Source organism: Anabrus simplex, chromosome 5, assembly GCF_040414725.1.
Source record: "Anabrus simplex isolate iqAnaSimp1 chromosome 5, ASM4041472v1, whole genome shotgun sequence".
Classification (NCBI taxonomy): Eukaryota; Metazoa; Arthropoda; class Insecta; order Orthoptera; family Tettigoniidae; genus Anabrus; species Anabrus simplex.
The window spans coordinates 237,407,475-237,425,454 of record NC_090269.1 but is presented as its reverse complement, the minus strand read 5'-3'; the positions used below and the strand labels follow the sequence as shown (position 1 = coordinate 237,425,454).

The window sequence follows — 17,980 nt, the reverse complement described above, 5'->3', positions numbered from 1 at the left end:
CCTTCATTCACTGACTGCAGCAATTCCTCTTGGGTTTGAAAGAGATTTTCATTCACAAACAGTGAAAAGCATCTCTGGTCCGTCTCAGACAGGATCTTTTTCCGACTACAATTCTGACTAATAAATTAAAAGAAAGTATAAAATGGTCCAACCTTTCAATACTATTAAAATAAGAAATGTAAGTTTACATTCCTATTTCATTGAAATTGGTAGGCCTACTGGTTTTGACCAGTATTTTTGGTCATCATCAGCCGATCACAAATAAGTGTAAAACAATGCACAGATAAATAAATTGTGAAGTATAAGGAATTTTGTAGGTTGCTGTTAGTGAAGCACTAAAATTTTTAGGGAGTACTGTGCATTGAAATATAGTATATCACAAATAAGATGCACACGTAAAAATATGAAGCTTAGATGATACTGTCAGATGCAGTTTATAAAGCACTATAACACAATGTTATGAAAAAAGTCTAAAATCAAATACGTATTTATCAACTGCAGTTTATAAGGCACTGTATAATTTTAAAGATCAGCACTGTGTGTCAATCATGAAGAAGTCATGGATCAAGAACGTTAGTAAGACATAAGCGTTAGAGAGCACTGAATGGGAAGAAGTCCAGAATGAAATATGTATCCAAATGTAGTACGGAGCGAATTCTTGAAGAGTTCAATTGCAGTTTATGAGGCATTGTATAATTTTAGGGACTAGTACTGCCCGTCAATAGATTTAGAAATTATGAAGAAGTCGCCGATCAAATACGCACATGTACTACAGTGCAAGTTCCTGAAGAGTAGATCGGCACAGTGCTTCTAAAAGTCTCTTAAGTTAGATGTGTTAGAGAGCACTGCGTGTGAAGAGGTCCAGAATGAAATACGTATCTAAATGTAGCATGGAGTAAATTCTTCACTGCAGTCCATGAGGCACTGTATAATTTTAGGAATTAGCACTGCTTGTCGACAGAACCAAAAATTAATGAAGTCGCAGATCAAATATATAAATGTATTACGGAGCAGGTTCTTGAAGAGTAGATCGGCAATGAGCTTCCAAAAGTTTTGTAACATAGATCAATGAAGTGCCTCATAAACTGCAACTGATAAATACGTATTTGATTTTAGACTTTTTTTCATAACATTGTGTTATAGTGCTTCAAAAACTGCCTCTGACAGTATCATCTAAACTTCATATTTTTAGCTGTGCATCGTATTTGTGATTGACTATATTTCAATGCACAGTACTCCCTAAAGATTTTAATGCTTCACTAACAGCAACCTACAAAATTCTTTATACTTCACAATTTATTTATCTGTGCATTGTTTTACACTTATTTGTGACTGGCTGATGATGCCCAAAAATACTGGTCGAAACCGGTACCAATTTTAATTAAATAGGAATGTAAACTTACATTTCTTACTTTAATAGTATTGAAAGGTTGAACCATTTTATACTTTCTTTTAACTTATTAGTGAACTCACTTCAATACGGAACAATATGAAATTCTTCTCTCTTAATCACAATTCTGACGTCGTGTTTCATGGCCACGTGTAGTACACCACTGCTTGCAGACATGTTGAAAAATCTGCTGCGAAACACCAACAAATCCAGCAACTTCATGCATCGTATGACCATGGGCATAGCCAAACACGATTGCCCCTCTTTCCTACTCTGTCACATCCTTACATCTACCCATGTTGACGCACACTGTCCGTATGAAACATCAATGTCTCACTGATCACTACTGCCTTATGCTCAATGTATAGGCAGTGTGCGTGCAGTTGAACATGTGACTCGTTCTCTGCGCCATCTTTACAGGCTTAATGATCCAGCTGTGCTTGCGTACTAGGGTGACTCATTTTTTATCCGGTGAGCTTACATATCTTGGCTCAACCGTCATTGGTAATGGAACTATAACAAAGAGATCAGGGGAAGAATTACAATGGTGAAGAACACCACTCCCTTTCCATCTCACTGAAGACAAGGCTTGTTTGAACTCTCATCTTTTTTTACATCCTTCTTTTTTGGAGCTGAAACATGAAGTGACAGCTCATCTGACAAAAAATAGATTTTGAAATGTGTCACTATAGACAGGAACTATGAATTTCGTGGATAGAATTTACTTTACAGTGACTACAAGTTGAGAAGAGTTTGTCCAATTCGAGAAGTGTCTGTGCAACATGAATTGAGTTCCATCATACTGGAGCTCTTCCCAGAGGTTTTCTTTCAGGTATCTGGCCAATTATTATAATGTCTTCCATATGCTCTCCTCCTCAGAGATATCATGAAGCAAAAGGAAATGCTCACAGGAAAGTGTAAGACAGAACAGCATACAGTTCTCTTACGAGATATAAATATGAACAGGTAAGAAGAGAAGAGGTATACCATAATAATTATGCAGATAAGAATAGGTTACTACACCATGGGGAGGAACAGACAATTACAACATAGAAAGGAACAAACAAGAGGCAAATTGTGTCAAGAACAGAAATATAAGATTCTGAATGGAAAGGGAGAACAAGATCTGTCAAGATGGCCACACAATGAGGCTGGGAAACAGAAGCAAATTCATCAGTGGCTCAGAAGAAAATAATGTAGAAAAAGTTGGGATTGATAAGGAGAGAGCCTATCTATTTGAAGACAGGTCCTTTTCCTTTCGGTTATATTTTTATTTTTTCTTGTTAGTGATTTAACATCGCACTGACACATAGGTTTTCAGTGACGTAAGGTTGGGAAAGGGCTAGGATTGGGAATGTAGCAGTCGTGACCTTAATTTATTTGTCTGGTATGAAAATGCGAAACCATGGAAAACCATCTTCAGGGCTGCCGACGGTGAGATTTGAATCCACCGTTTCCCGAATGCAACCTCTCAGCTATGCGACCCTTATCGAAAGGCCAGCTTGCTCTGTTGTAATAATGTTATTGGTTTGATATCACACTAACTACTTTTATGGTTGACGGATATATTGAGATGTAGGCCTACCAACACGAAACTGACATGTTTAAGCATGTTTAAATGCTACCAGAACGAACCAAGTTTGAGCCTGCCAACTTGAGCTCAGGAGGCTAGTATTAAACTCTCCTTGTCTTTTTTCTGCTTCTATGTTTGTCTCTTCTTTCGGTTACCTCATCCTTCTACACTGATTGGTCATTGTGTTTATCCCATTATATGTTCCTATTCATATTTCTCTCTTCATATATATGACTTAATGTCATGATTTCTTGAAGAATTACTGTGTCTGGTTCCTTAACAGAAGATCAATGTACAGGCCTATTAGTTCAGAGGGCCACAGGTTATTTCCTCTATATGGGTCTTAATACATATCTTCGTTTACCTAAAACATATCACACTACAAACCACCAGAGAAATATGTAATAATGCGCACATCCCTCCATATGTCAGGAAAGGCATCTGCTAATTTTCCAAACAAAGTGCTGACTCAGGGTAACAGGGGAATGAAGGTTTCATGAACAGCCAAGTCCCTAGTTTTTGCTTGTGATACCACAAAATGTATAAAATATTCAATGACCCAAACAGCATTAACAGAACATTTCACTTCACACTCCATCACATCTGCTTGTATCGTGTGTAAACAAATCCGCATAGTACTGATAACAAAATAGGAGTTTTGTCTGTACGTTGCTCAGAATTTTAAAATCTTTCTGTATCGGTCATGCACACAGTAAGAAAGAAAAGCAATTTTTAATTTTCCAGTCTGTCTGTCTGTCTGTCTGTCTGTCTGTCTGTCTGTCTGTCTGTCTGTCTGTCTGTCTGTCTGTCTGTCTGTCTGTCTGTCTGTCTGTCTGTCTGTCTGTCTGTCTGTCTGTCTGTCTGTCTGTCTGTCTGTCTGTCTGTCTGTCTGTCTGTCTGTCTGTCTGTCTGTCTGTCTGTCTGTCTGTCTGTACCTCAATGAATGTACATGCACCACAAGAAAATGGCAAAACAGAATTTAATGAAAATCAGTATGTAAAGTCAAGGAATAAGGTGCTACACTTAAGGATATGAATAATTTTTTTCAGGCTCAGTGAAATGGCAGTTTATGGGAAGGCCTAAAATTTAATTCTCTAATATCGATGCTATTAGTGGTCTTACCAATAAATACTACATAACAAAAGTTGTAGAGAATACAATTTCTGATCATTTGTCCCATACAGTTTTACCTAGCTATGATCACAAAGATATTCATAATTTTGACTTTTATTGCTTAGTCCATATCAATGCCAAGCATTGCCAACATGGAAATACTGGTCAGTAGTGTTAACTGCTGATGGTGGTGCTTTTGTCATGATTGTCTTATGATGAAAAACCATGTGGTCATCAGTCCATATCGGCAAGGAAAATGGTAAAGATGACTATCGAAATGAGAAAAAGTTGTGAAGGTTCCTCTTTTCAAGTTTCTTTACGTTGCACCAACAGGTAATAGGTCTTACGACGACGATTGGACAGGAAAGCACTAGGAGTGGGAAGGAAGCAGTCGTAGCCTTAATTATGATACAGCCTGATGTGAAAATGGGAAACCAAGGAAAGCCATGTTCAGGGCTGCCAACAGTGGGGTTCGAACCTACTATCACCCAAATGCAAGCCCACAACCATGCACCCCTAACTGCACAGCCAACTCAATAGGAATGACATGAAAGGAGGAACAAGGACTGCCTTAACCTTGGATGCCTTAACATCACAGTTAAAAGAAAACTAGATGTGAAGGCCTACAACACTGAAAGTCCATAAAAGAGATCAACAATAACATTACATTGACTATTGTTTGTTGCAATGTGCTTTGTCCCTTCTGTTGCCACTGATCTCTGATAGATGGTATTACTGTTGCATGACAAGTAGAACAGCCTGCCTGAATATTGGTGGGAAGTAACTGGGGAGTTAGATAACTTTCTTTTTTCAGCATGCCATTCCTCTGGTTCATACATACTCTGATAACCACTGGTATGTGACACACTGTTTCATGATAGTATTCCAGCTATTTTATCTCTGCTATGAGGCTCTGAAAAGAGTGGGTAATGTGCACACTTAACAGAAAATGGCAGAGGAATATTCACCTGTGTCTGTGGCTGGGTCATTCCAGCTCTGGATCTTTGCACTGCTAGAATGCTAGTGTAGTACTGTTTGTGAAAAGTGAGAAAATGTGCCGTTTTTCATTTCATTGAGCATTTCATATGATAGCATTCCTTTTAGACATTCCAGTCTGCTCAAATTGTATTCTGACGAACATAAAATCAATGTATCACTCTTATAGTTGGTTTTACAAGAAAATAGTTCATAGCATTCTTTTGTTCTATACCTTTTTCCAATGGAGCCAAAAATAAGGGAATTATGAGGCGTGTTTTTTAAATATGGTCTGCTCGAAAATAAGTACACAACGAAAGGTTATTTCAAAAAAGTAAAGTTATATTCAGAAAGTACATACTTCACTCTATTTTTCGACATAGTTGCCAAGTTTGTTCAAACACTTATCATACCTCGTAACCAATTTTAAAATACCCTCTTCATAGAAACTTGCCGCCTGCACCGATAACCAAGAGTTCACTGCCGTTTTCACATTGTCGTCATCATTGGTTGCCACTGAGGTGATGTTTGAGGTGGAGGAACAGATGGTAATCGCTCGGCACAAGATCAGGACTGTAGGGTGGGTGGTCTAAAACTTCCCAGCCAAAACTGTTCAATAAATCATGGGTCTGACCTGCAGTGTGAGGTCTTGCATTGTCATGGAGAAGGACAATTCCCTTTGTCAGCATGCCGCGTCTTTTGTTTTGAATCACTCTGCGTAGCTTTCACAGGGTTTGGCAGTATGCTTCTGCATTGATAGTGGTTCCTCGTTGCATGAAGTCGACCAACAAAACACCACGCCTATCCCAAAACACCGATGCCATGATTTTGCGCTGGGACAGAGTCTGTTTGGCCTTCACCTTTACAGGCGAGTGTGTGTGTCTCCATTCCATGCTCTGTTGCTTCGATTCGGGCGTGATATGCGAAACCCATGTTTCGTCTCCAGTTACGATCCGACTCAAGAAGCCGTCACCTTCTTCGTCATAACGAGTCAAGAACTTCATCGCACACTCAAATCTTTGGTTTTTGTGGTCCTCTGTTAGGAGTTTCGGGACCCAACGGGAGCAGAGTTTCCTAAACTTTAGGTGTTCAAAAACAATGTTGTAAAGCACTGATTTCGACACGTCAGGAAATTCGTTTGAGAGACCTGTTATTGTAAAGCGCCTGTTCTCACGAATCTTTGCTTCAACTGAAGCCACCAAATCGTCCGTAATCAAAGAAGGGCGACCGGAGCGGTCCCCATCATGCACGTTGTCATGGCCATCTTTGAACTGCCGTACCCACTTACGCACTTTGCTTTCACTCATAACAGTATCACCGTACACTTCGCAAATCTGTCGATGAATTTCTGCAGCAGACAGGTTCCTTGCTGACAAAAACCGCATCACTGACCGAACCTCAAATGCGGCGGGTGAGTTGATAGTCTTAAACATTTTGAAAGCATAGAACAGAACCGTACAGGTTAGCTACAGAGCTGAAACTGAGCACAGTTGTTCCCGAGGCATGCCAGTACACGACGCACGTGCTCGTTGCGATATGCGCGCGAACTACTAGTGTCTACAGAAAAACGGACCTTACTTAAAAAACACGCTTCGTATCAGTGGCGGTAAAAGGTGAAATCCAGGAGCTGGTAACTAACTCTGTAAAGAGAGTTGCTATGGAGATTGTTCCAGCAATGTTTTAAAGACTTTGTATATATGACAGCATTTTTTGAAAACTAACCTGATACTTGGCTTTCTTTTATATTAGAAGGAGGAGATCAAATCAAGATTAGCAATAATACAAAACAATATGAAACTGCAAAGGATTAGGCCTACAGACAGCAAGGAAGGGAGTATGTCATGAAAAGCCGCTGACAGGGAGAGGCATGCCCCCTTAAGCGCCTTAAGTGGCTCAGAATGTAGGGAACAATATGAGTGGTGGACAAAAATATAATCATGCACATGCTAGGTAACCGTCTCGTCAATGACAGATATTACACCTAGTTAATAATAAAGAAACAGCATACCGTTGAACTGCTAGCCTCAAGAGTGACATTCTGAGGTGGTTCTGAAGGGACGTCGGATAAAGTTCGAGCTGTTATCTCTTCTGTACTAGCACCTGGACCATTCTGATTAAAGGCAACTACCCAAATGCTATATTCGGTAAACTTGTTGAGGTCCGTCAGTTCGTACTGGAGATCTGAAGTGTCGATGTGATGCTCTTCAATAGAACCTTCCTAGAAAAAGAGATACTGTAATTTAGCACTATTCATACATGATCAAAGACCATCAAAAACAAGTTTAATTAAACATTTAGCAGTCTGAAGTAGAAAATAACATGTACTACCACACTGTGAACTAAATCTTTTTCGATCTCCAAACTATGCAAAAGCAGTAAATGCCATATTCATGAATCTGTACCAGATAACAAAATATTGGAATTTAAACTGGTAACAATAACTGCCAATCTATAAACACTGATTTGTAAATAAGTGTTCAAGCATCTTACAGTATAAAATTTGTAAGATGTTCAATTTGGTAATATATTTCATCAGAGGGGATCTTTTCCAGATTGTTTCCCCAAGGTTTTTTTTTTTTTTTTTAAACAGTAGAAGGAATCAGTAAATTGAAGATCATAAATAATTGAGATGAAGAATATTTTTAAAATATGGAAGAATTTGTTTATAGCTTGCAATGTAGGCAATGTTCACAGGGTCCTGGATGAGTCCGGCATTGGCACAATATTTCACCTCTGCCAGGCTTCTCCTGGTATCTTTCCTCACTTTTGTTATCGTCCATCCATCCGTCCATCAGTCATCACTAGGGCCTGGATATGCATGCTCATATGCACTAAAAATGTTGTAAATATGCACGAAAATAAGCATTAAAAATAAAACAAAATACACTTACCAGACACATTACTTAATTTTAACTCAGTGTTAAAGTCATTGCAAAATGATGCATGTCAGTAGGTTTCAACAGTTTTTCAATATTTTCGGGAATCAATAACTTTCTGTTGTCGGCCAGAATTAATTTATACGCTGAAAATGATCATTCTACGTCGACGGATGTAAGTGGGTAATACTTGAACACTGGCACCGACTGCTCGGAATATTCTTCTGGCAAAATCTTTAGGGATTTTTTCAGTTTAGTCTGGTGAAACACTGCAGTAGACAAAAAGCAAGTTAACAGATGAACGCACTTGTTTGAGCAAATCTCGGGAGGCTAATGTAAGGAGAAGGAAAGAGGAATGTCAGAAAGAAGGAAATAGCTATTGTGAATAGTGTCATTATCTGTCTACCTGCTTGTATTGCGACAATGAAAGCTTTTTCCTAGGTCAGGGAAGGCTTCTAATGTTGCCAAGGGATGTACAACAAACAAGAGTTCATTAGCTTTTTTATTTCGTTCAGAAATCTTAGATAATTGAACACACATAAGAGAAAAATATGTCTGTATATGCACTAATGCTCAAAATATGCATTTTCATATGCGTGTATGCATTTTTTAAAATCCTGGCCCTAGTCATCACTGATCTGCATTTAGGGCTATTGCCCAGTTGGCAGATTCCCCATCAGTTGTTTACCTAGTCTTTTCTTAAATGTGTTGAAAGAACTCTGAAATTTATCAAACATTTCCCTTGATAAATTATTCCATTTCTTAATTTCTCTTCCAATAAATTAATATTATCCCAATTTGTCCTTTTGAATTGCAACTTTATCTTCATAAAGATAAAGATTTGATCTTGACAATGTTGTGCAATGGACAGCAGCAGACAATGGTATGATGGTAAATGGGATGTAAAACAAAGCTGTAAGTTTCGCCAAGAAGAAAGAGTGCTGTCAGTTTTAATGACTGTGTTGATGGAGTGATAATATAGTACCTCATAGGGATCACTGTGTTAATATAAGGAAAGATCTTCATTGAGGTAATCACTTTAAGAGTTGGTAAAGAAATGTTACAGATCACTTCAATGGTTATGAGGGTATTTACGGGTTGTGTTATGATGAGGATGAAAGATGATAGAGTTCCAAAGCAGGTATTTACATAGAAAATAATAATAAGACAATGAGGAAGGCCCAGAAAGAGGTAGATTGATATGGTAATGATTGGAGTAAAAGTAGCGGAAATATTGGAGAAATGAAGAGATTGGTGAAAAGATAGACAACTGTGGAGGTCCTTGATTCACAACCCGACCCATAAGATTGGAAATGGGAAATTAAGAGGTAAGGATGAAAAAGGAGAGAGCGTACAAGTCTCTTGTAAGACCACAATTAGAGTATGTTTCCAGAGTATGGGACCCACACCAGGATTACTTATATGAGAACTGGAAAAGATCAAATGGAAAGTTGCATGATTTGTTCTGGGCGATTTCTGACAAGAGAGTACTGTTACGAACATGCTGTAAACTTTGGACTGTAAAGACTTGGGAGTGAGGAGAAAAGCTGCTTGGCTAAGCGATATATTCCAAGCTGTCAGTGGAGCGATGGTGTGAAAAGACACTAATACACTAATAAATTAGAATTAAGTTTTTAAAAGATAAAGTTGGAATTCAAGAAGACAAATTGGGGCAAATATTAATTTATAGGGGGGGGGGGGGGAAGAAAGAAGGAAACATGGCACAACACCCCCAAAGAGCCCTGGCCTACCAAGCAACGAAGGCCAGCAGATTGCAAGATGTTACGTGGTTGGCACGATGAAACCTCTCGGTCGCTATTCTATGCTTTCTAGACTAGGGAGCTATCTCACTGTCGGACAACGTCTCAATTATAATCCTGTAGGCTGAGTGGACCTCAAACGAGCCGTCAGATTCAAGTAAAAATCCCTGACCTGGCCAGGAATCAAACTGAGGCCTCCAGGTAAGAGACAGGCATGCTTTTCCTACACTGTAGGACTGGCAAGAGGAATTGTGGATTGGAATAATTTAGCAAAGGAAATTATAAATATCTGAGTTCTTTGAAATCATTTAAGAAAAGAGTAGGTAAACCGTTAAATATGATTCCAATCAAACTGCCACCTAGTAGTCTTTGGTGTTTACTCTTTGGTTATGAGCAGGCATCTTTTGTTCAGTTCAGTTTGCACCGCTCACTTGACTTGTTCAGATGTATTAATTGTATTAAACTTGTTTCTCTTAGTATTCAAGAAACCTGCACTATTTCTTCAGTCCAATACGCATCATGTTTTGCATCCATCCCAAACACAATTGGCCCAATTCTTCCAATATGAAAGACACACTTACTATTATAGCATAAGTTGAACAAACCATATTCTACAAGAAAAGTTTAGATTGGAAAACAAAATTGCACAATGAGCACAAAAAACAAGATTCAAGAGTGCCATTATTTTCTAATACACTATTAGTAATTTTCAAGTGTAAAGTTAAAGACGATTCAATTTAAAACAAAACATTTTTTCTGACAGAAGCTTTTCAAAAGTAAATTAAATCCAAAAAATCCTAAGAAACATTACTTTTCTTTTAAACAAACAAGAAATCACCAAATTCTTCAACGTGAACCCCAGGCTCCCAAAAGTTAGAGCAATGCCTAAGATCCATAAAGAAAATACCCCATTAGACCCAATATCAACTTTTTTTTTGTTACAAGTTGCTTTAAGTACACCCTCGTGAAAATGGGAAACCATGGAAAACCATCTTCAGGGCTGCTGACAGTGGGGTTTGAACCAACCATCTTCCGAATGCTGGATACTGGCTGCACTTAAGCAACTGCAGCTACCAAGCTCAGTAATATCAACTTTAAAAACAGTCAAACATATAAAAACTTCTCAATTTATTCATAATTTTTTAAAGAAACACTACATCTGTAATATCTCCAAAAATCTAAAATTACAACCTCATCACACTATTCACCCATTTGACATTACTAACATGTATTCCAGCATTCCTACAATAAATACCATGAACTTAAGTAAGGGTAATCTAAACAATTACAGTAAATTAAGTAAACAATAAATTGAATTCATGATTGTCCAGGAATTTATTAATCTAATAATTATTTTTCCTTCAATAATTCAATAATATGACAGTGTCCCAAGGAATTTGGTATGGAAAACATTGTCAGAGGCACAGATTGGGAATGAAACAATGCAGATGGTAATAGCACTGTATTAAAATTGCAAAAGCTGTGTTAGAACCAAAGTGGGTCAAACTGAATGGTTCAGAGTTGAAACAGGCTTAAGACAGGGAAGTGTACTGTCTCCTTTACTCTTCATTATCATCATGGATATAATTCTACATAATATCAAGGAGAAGATGATGGGCAAGCAAGTCAAGTCTATGCTATTTGCTGATGACATTGTAGTTTGGGGAGATAATGAAGAGGAAGTACACACACAAGTTGGTTTATGGAATGAGGAAATAAGAAATTTTGGAATAAAGATTAGTACTATGGAAAGCAAAACTTTGATCATGACGAGAGGTAAGTGAAAATCTAGGGGAGTGATAAAAATAGGAAATGAACCTACTCAAGTAGTGAAAATTTTTAAATATTTGGGTAGCATAATGTCACAAGATGGAAATTTGGATGGAGAAATTTATTTAAGAATACAGCAGTCTGCAAGTTTCTACCAGTGTGCGAGAAACATTGTATGGAACAAAGATGTGCCAATGAAGTGCAAGAAGGTTTTATACTCATCCTATTATAAACCTATACTGACCTATACTTCAGTAGCCTGAACGTTGACTAAGCGGAACCAAAGTAAGATACAAGCAGCTGAAATGAGATTCTTGAGGAGTATACAGGGAAAGACAAGACAAGATAGAATACGAAATGAGGAAATAAGGAGAAGTGTGGGAGTGTATAAACTTCAAGAAGAGATTGATATAGGAAAGCTAAAAAGGTTTGGACACATGATGAGAATGCCAGGAGAGAGAATACCAAAGAGAACATTCATGGATACAGAGACTGCAAAGAGGCCTAGGGGACGTCCTAGAATGAGATGGAGGAGCTCTGTTGTGGACTGTATTGCAAACAGAGGAGTTGATAGCAATAAAGTACTAGAAGAGGAATGGTGGAAAGATCGAGTAAGGTGGAGGGCTTTGGTGCACTACCCTACCTGGAGAGAATCTGGAAAAGGGAATGGATGAACAAGAAGAAGAATTCAATAATTCACCCTTCACCCTGGAGCACTCTTCTAAATATTTACGCAAATATTTACACCCACATTGATCAAAGAAATGATCTTAATGGCGACCTCAATGAAATTTCTGAAGGAGGAAACATCCTTTCTGATGAAATTATAAAAGTATTTTTGATTCAAAGTAAAACCAATTCAGCTTCAGTTAATAACATGCAAACTTCTCTCTTTCTCCTCACTCCTGCTCCTGCCACTTTCTTCTCCGCTGCCCTTTAACAGAGACTGCTCTCGGTAGCCAGCAAGCAACTTCCAGTCGAGTATAGGCTCACCAGCTGAACAGTAGCAGGTCAATGGAACCCACAGTTCTTTGAGTTCTGTATTGGTTTCTCCACCAAGTTGCGTTTCCTTCAAGATTTTTCAACATTATTCACTTTTTTGACAGGTGTTTGTTTCCCCAGTTAAATTAGTCCCCATTATATACTAATCTGTACTACCTTAGTTAAATAGGACTGTCAATTCCAGAACGTAAAGTTTGTGTTTTTCCACATGTTATGTAATTGAGATGTCATATGGATAATCCATTTTAATGCATCAGATTTTAAACTCAGTACATGTTCTATGACAACAGCAATCCATTTGCCTTTACATAGGCATTCTGATTATTATTTTTATAAAAACAAACGTTATGCATTTTAATTGTCAATTAGGAGGTTAATTTTAATCCACATACGTATATCTTTTTTAATATTGGAATCTGTATTCTAATGTGAATTAATAGCTGAAAATGTCGTTGAAATGAGGACAAAATATGTTCTACTAATGTAATTGTATATTGCTTTAAAACTAAGTGAATATATAATATAGTATTGAAAAGTTGGACCACTCTCAAAATGTGTATTATTTAATCATCGTCAATAAGAACTGTCAATCAAGAAATATATTACTTGTACTTTTACAGTTTTCAGAGATGCCGAGTTGCAGGAGTTTTTTACCAAAGGAGTTCTTTCCATGCAAGTAAATCTACAGACACACGGCTGGCGTATCTGAGTACCTTCAGATACCACTGGACTCAGCCGTGATCAAACCCACCAACTCGAGCCAGTGCTTTACCGTCTCAACTACTCAGCTCGGCTTTGAAATGTTAAGAAGATCCCTTCATTGGTACATGGAAATCAATGGATGAGGATGATGATGATGGAAAATAAAGGCAACAGCTAACCTCCATATAGAACATCTTGTAGACCTGAACAGGTCCATTACTCAGTTCTGGTGGCTGCCACTGTACAAGGAGACTGGTAGGACTCGTTGCTACAGCTCTCAATCCAACTGGTGGGCCCGGAACATGAACCTCTGGCTGTGTCCGCACCTCCAGAGTCTCGGAACTTGCTCCAGGCCCATGCTCGTTGTATGCCAAAACTCGGAAATGATAAATACGATCTGGCATCAAACCTGGGATGTTTACTTCCTCCAAGCGTGACCGTGTGGTGTTCACGATTCGTTCTCTGAAATCAATAACATAAAAGTTCATAAATTTTCATTTTTTTTTTTTTTTCATTTGGTACAGAAACATTCCATTCTCCTATATGCAATCTGTCAATCACTGAAGTCAAAAGTACATTTTTTTTATAAACTACTGTAAGTACAGTCTACATGTAAGTACTGGAAACAGAAAAGTAATATAATGCAGTAATGACAATGGAGTACACATGTTAACATTGCACACAAATACCTACAACTTACAAAATTCACTCTTCATTATTATGTTTATTATTTTCAGAAATGCATCTTTCCTCTCACTAGAAGTTTATTACAGCAACAAAGATAAGTTTTCGTTGATTTTGTCAAGCATATTTAGTATTTTATAGGAGCGCAAAATCAGACCCCTTACTGAAGAGGATTTCTTCGAAGAACAGTATGGATTCAGGAAGGGGAGATCAACAACTGATTTAATCTTTACAGTATGTCAGTTAATGGAAAAATACTACGAACAGAACCGAGATTTGTGGTTAGCCTTTCTGGATATCAAGAAGGCATTTGATGCTGTGAAGAGAGAGAAGGTGTGGGAAACACTGAAGAAAATTGGAATACAGGATGACATGATACACAGGATCAAGAATTTGTATGAAGATACCCAAAGTAGAGTCAAAACACCTGTAGGAATGACTGAAACATTTGATATAAAATCTGGGTTAAGACAGGGTGGTGTTTTGTCTCCTCTTCTTTTCATCACTGTGATGAACGAGATACAGAGAAAAGTTCACCAAACCATTGGAGGTAAGAAAAATGAAAGTTATCTTGTTTACGGATGATATATGCTTGTGGGGAGACTCTAAAGAAGACCTTCAAGGACAAATAAACTCCTGGACAGAAGCTGCTAAATCGCCATAAGACCTATCTGTGTCAGTGCGACGTAAAGCAACTAGAAGCTGCTAAAGAATATGGACTCGTCTTCATCCAAGAGAAAAGTGGGGTTATCATCATGAAGAGATATGGACAACCAATGGGACTGGGACACATTGAAATGGAAGGGAAACAGCTACAGATTAACCATCAATTCAAATATCTTGGAAGTGTTATCTCTGATATTGGTTCTATAGACAAGGAAATTTCCCACAGAATTCAGGCAGGTAGAAAGTTTTACAAAATAGTTAAAGACATAATATGGAACAAGAAAATACCAACAAAATGTAAGAGAGTCATATACGAAACCTATTACGCATGGACCATGAGAAATAAAGACGTTAGTAGAATCCAGGCAGCAGAAATGGGATTTGTCTGTAGCATGATTGGTAAAATACGGAAGGACAGAGTCCGTAATGAGGAAATCCGCAAGCAGGCTCACGTTGTAGGACAGAATAACAGCACAGCGACTGAGATGGTACAGACATATGCGACGCATGGGAGATAACAGATTACCGAAAAAATGTATGATCTAAAACTTGAAGACAAAAGACCAAGAGGGCGACCAAGACTCAGATACAAGGACATGGTGAAGATTGACATTCAACAGAGAGGACATACTTTGGAAAGCATCAAAGAAGGAGAGAAGTTCAGAGACCGCAGGTGGTGAAGAAGCCTCGTTCGCCAACCCATCGCTTAAGATGGAACGACGTAGGATATGTATGTATGTATGTATGTATGTATGTATGTATGTATGTATGTATGTATGTGTGTATAGGTAGATAGGTCAGAAAAATTTGAGCGAGTTCCCATTTTGTAAAACACATTGATTTGTCCTCTTGTGCTTCCTCTCAAAACAATAATCACCACTGCCATTAGAGTTAATGGAGGACTGTTGCGATTCTTCCTTCTCCTCCTCGGTCCTTTTGTCCTCGAAAGGACATAGTGACTTTATGAGTCTCTCAGGGAAGCCACGTGGATCAATGCTTGGAAACTTAATCCGATATGATTTATGAAATGAATAATACAATGCATCGGAGGGTGGCCTCTTGTGTGCGAGCCTCTCTAAGTGCCCGCAATGACCTACTTTCCTAAAGAGTTGGCTCTCGCCATATGGCCAAAGAATCTCAGAGCGTGTTGTTGGATTCTAATGGACAGTCAGATTGAAATTCCTAGTTCTTCCAGCTCAGAATCATCAGTGCAATGTGGTATCCATGGAACGTGTAGCATCCTTCTGCAGCACCATATCTCAAATGAATCAATTATTTTTTTGGTCCCACCTATTTACTGTCCATGTCTCAGCAGCATATCTGGCAACTGGAAAAATGAGAGAGTTGACTGGTCTCAATTTTAGCGACCTGTGTTATGTGAAAATCTTTCCAGATGTTTATCATTTCACCGTGGCTGTTCTGGCGATTGTAGTACTTCTTTAGATTTCATTCCCACATTTACCGGAGTTTGCTACAGTGGATCCCAGGTAGATAAAGTTTTCACCACTACAGAATCACCAACATTTTCAAGTGACAGAAATTTTTGAGCGGTTTCTTATCATTTCCTTGGGTTTATTAGTACTCATCTTGAGCCCAAACACTGCCCTTATTTTGCTCAGTTGCTTGTGAGTTAATTTTCATTATATGTGTTGATAAATTATTATAGATTAATATTTATGTATCATTTGATTAATTTAATCTTAATTTCCCCACATAAATTAATCATAAGTTACGTATTTTCCTCTTTGAGATCCTTTTTTATGTGCCTCTATCTCATAGTAAAATACTAGAAGAAATGGGAGAAAGGCACGAACATCAGAATGAATAAAATACTAGCAAATGTACCCGTTCTTCGCATGGGAATTGGAAATCAATTTCACGATTCCTTCATGAATTTATGAGAAGCTACATGCCTCTATTCAAATGTTTAATGCAGCATTTTAAACTGATATTCTTTTACGAAAGCATGTGGCAGTAACATGAAGTACCATAAAGCAGTACAAACTGGGGAGAGAATCAGGACAAGCACAGAGTTTATGGAACGATACAGTTCCTGGTCCGAAGTTGTGCGCATATTACATATTGTTGATCCTTAGAAAACTGGGTGTGGCACTGTAGCTGAAAACTCATGAAACCAATCGTTGACAATAACCTCTATTATTATTTGTTCTTTTTTTTTTGCTAGGGGCTTTACATCGCACCGACACAGATAGGTCTTATGGCGACGATGGGATAGGAAAGGCCTAGGAGTTGGAAGGAAGCGGCCGTGGCCTTAATTAAGGTACAGCCCCAGCATTTGCCTGGTGTGAAAATGGGAAACCACGGAAAACCATCTTCAGGGCTGCCGATAGTGGGATTCGAACCTACTATCTCCCGGATGCAAGCTCACAATTATTTGTTCTACCAAAAAGACTAAAATGGCTAAAATGACTCTTTAGTTAAACCCTTCAACGAACCTTGAAATGATATGACAGTCCGTAAAACGGTCCGTTAATTATATTTCCCTTGTTATCCTCCTACTGAAAAGGTGCACATGCAAATATGCTTTTAGAAATTGAATTCCATTAAGGCTGGTAGTTTTCCATTAAAGTTGGTCACGTATACATTGTGGGAGGGTAAAATCACTGTTTCAACTTCATATTACCCCCTCAAACCAATCTGGGATTTAGAAATAATACTGCCCCTAAAACCTACCCAGGGACAGGTGGATTCTAAATATAAAGTTTGACAGAAATATATCCAATAGTTCCCAGCTATAAGAACTCGCCAAACAGACAAATCGACAGACAGACAGACAGACAGACAGACAGACACTAAAGTTAAAAAATATGCAGATGATCATTATTAAACTTAAAATGGTAACTATAAACAAATTTCGCCACAATTATTCATGTACACACGGTCATTACGATTTTATTTATATAGATAAGGAGACTCCTCCACATACAACACCTTTCGGGCTATGCCCACTGAATTTAGCCTGTGAAATCCTCCATTAAATATCACCCTTATTAACCATCCTATCGAAAAAGTGCACATGAGAAAAATGTTTTTAGAAATGAATTTCCATCAAGGCTGGTCGACTTCCATCCAGGTTGATCTGGAATATTTTGTGCGAGAGTAAAATCATTGTTTCTGTTTCCTATAAACCCCCAGTCCACTCCGGGAATTTGAAATGGACAGGAGGATGCTAAATATGAAGTTTGGTTAAAATATTTCCAGTAGTTTTGCAGGTATAAGACATATGCTTTACATACACCCGCTTTTAGGCAGGTTGATTTCCAATAAGTTTGGTTGAGTATATTTTGTGGGAGTGCAAAATCACGGTTTTGGTTTCGTATAAATCCCCAGTCAATTCAAGGATTTAGAATCAATAGTGGCCCTAAAACCTACCCAAAGACAGGTGGATTCTAAACATGAAGTTTGGGCTGATGACTTTGATGTTAGGCCCCTTTAAACAACAAGCATC

The 17,980-nt window shown here is 38.1% G+C and overlaps 1 protein-coding gene across 1 annotated transcript in view; it reads right to left on the bottom strand.

Moving 5' to 3' along the window:
* LOC136874463 (neogenin) overlaps positions 1-17,980 on the bottom strand; it is a 453,251-nt gene that overhangs the window by 133,496 nt on the left and 301,775 nt on the right. The window contains exons 10-11 of the mRNA XM_068227813.1: positions 13,341-13,623; positions 7,060-7,269 (exon numbers count right to left, since the gene is read on the bottom strand). Coding sequence (XP_068083914.1) covers positions 7,060-7,269; positions 13,341-13,623 — 493 coding nt within the window. The remainder of the gene's footprint in view (positions 1-7,059; positions 7,270-13,340; positions 13,624-17,980) is intronic.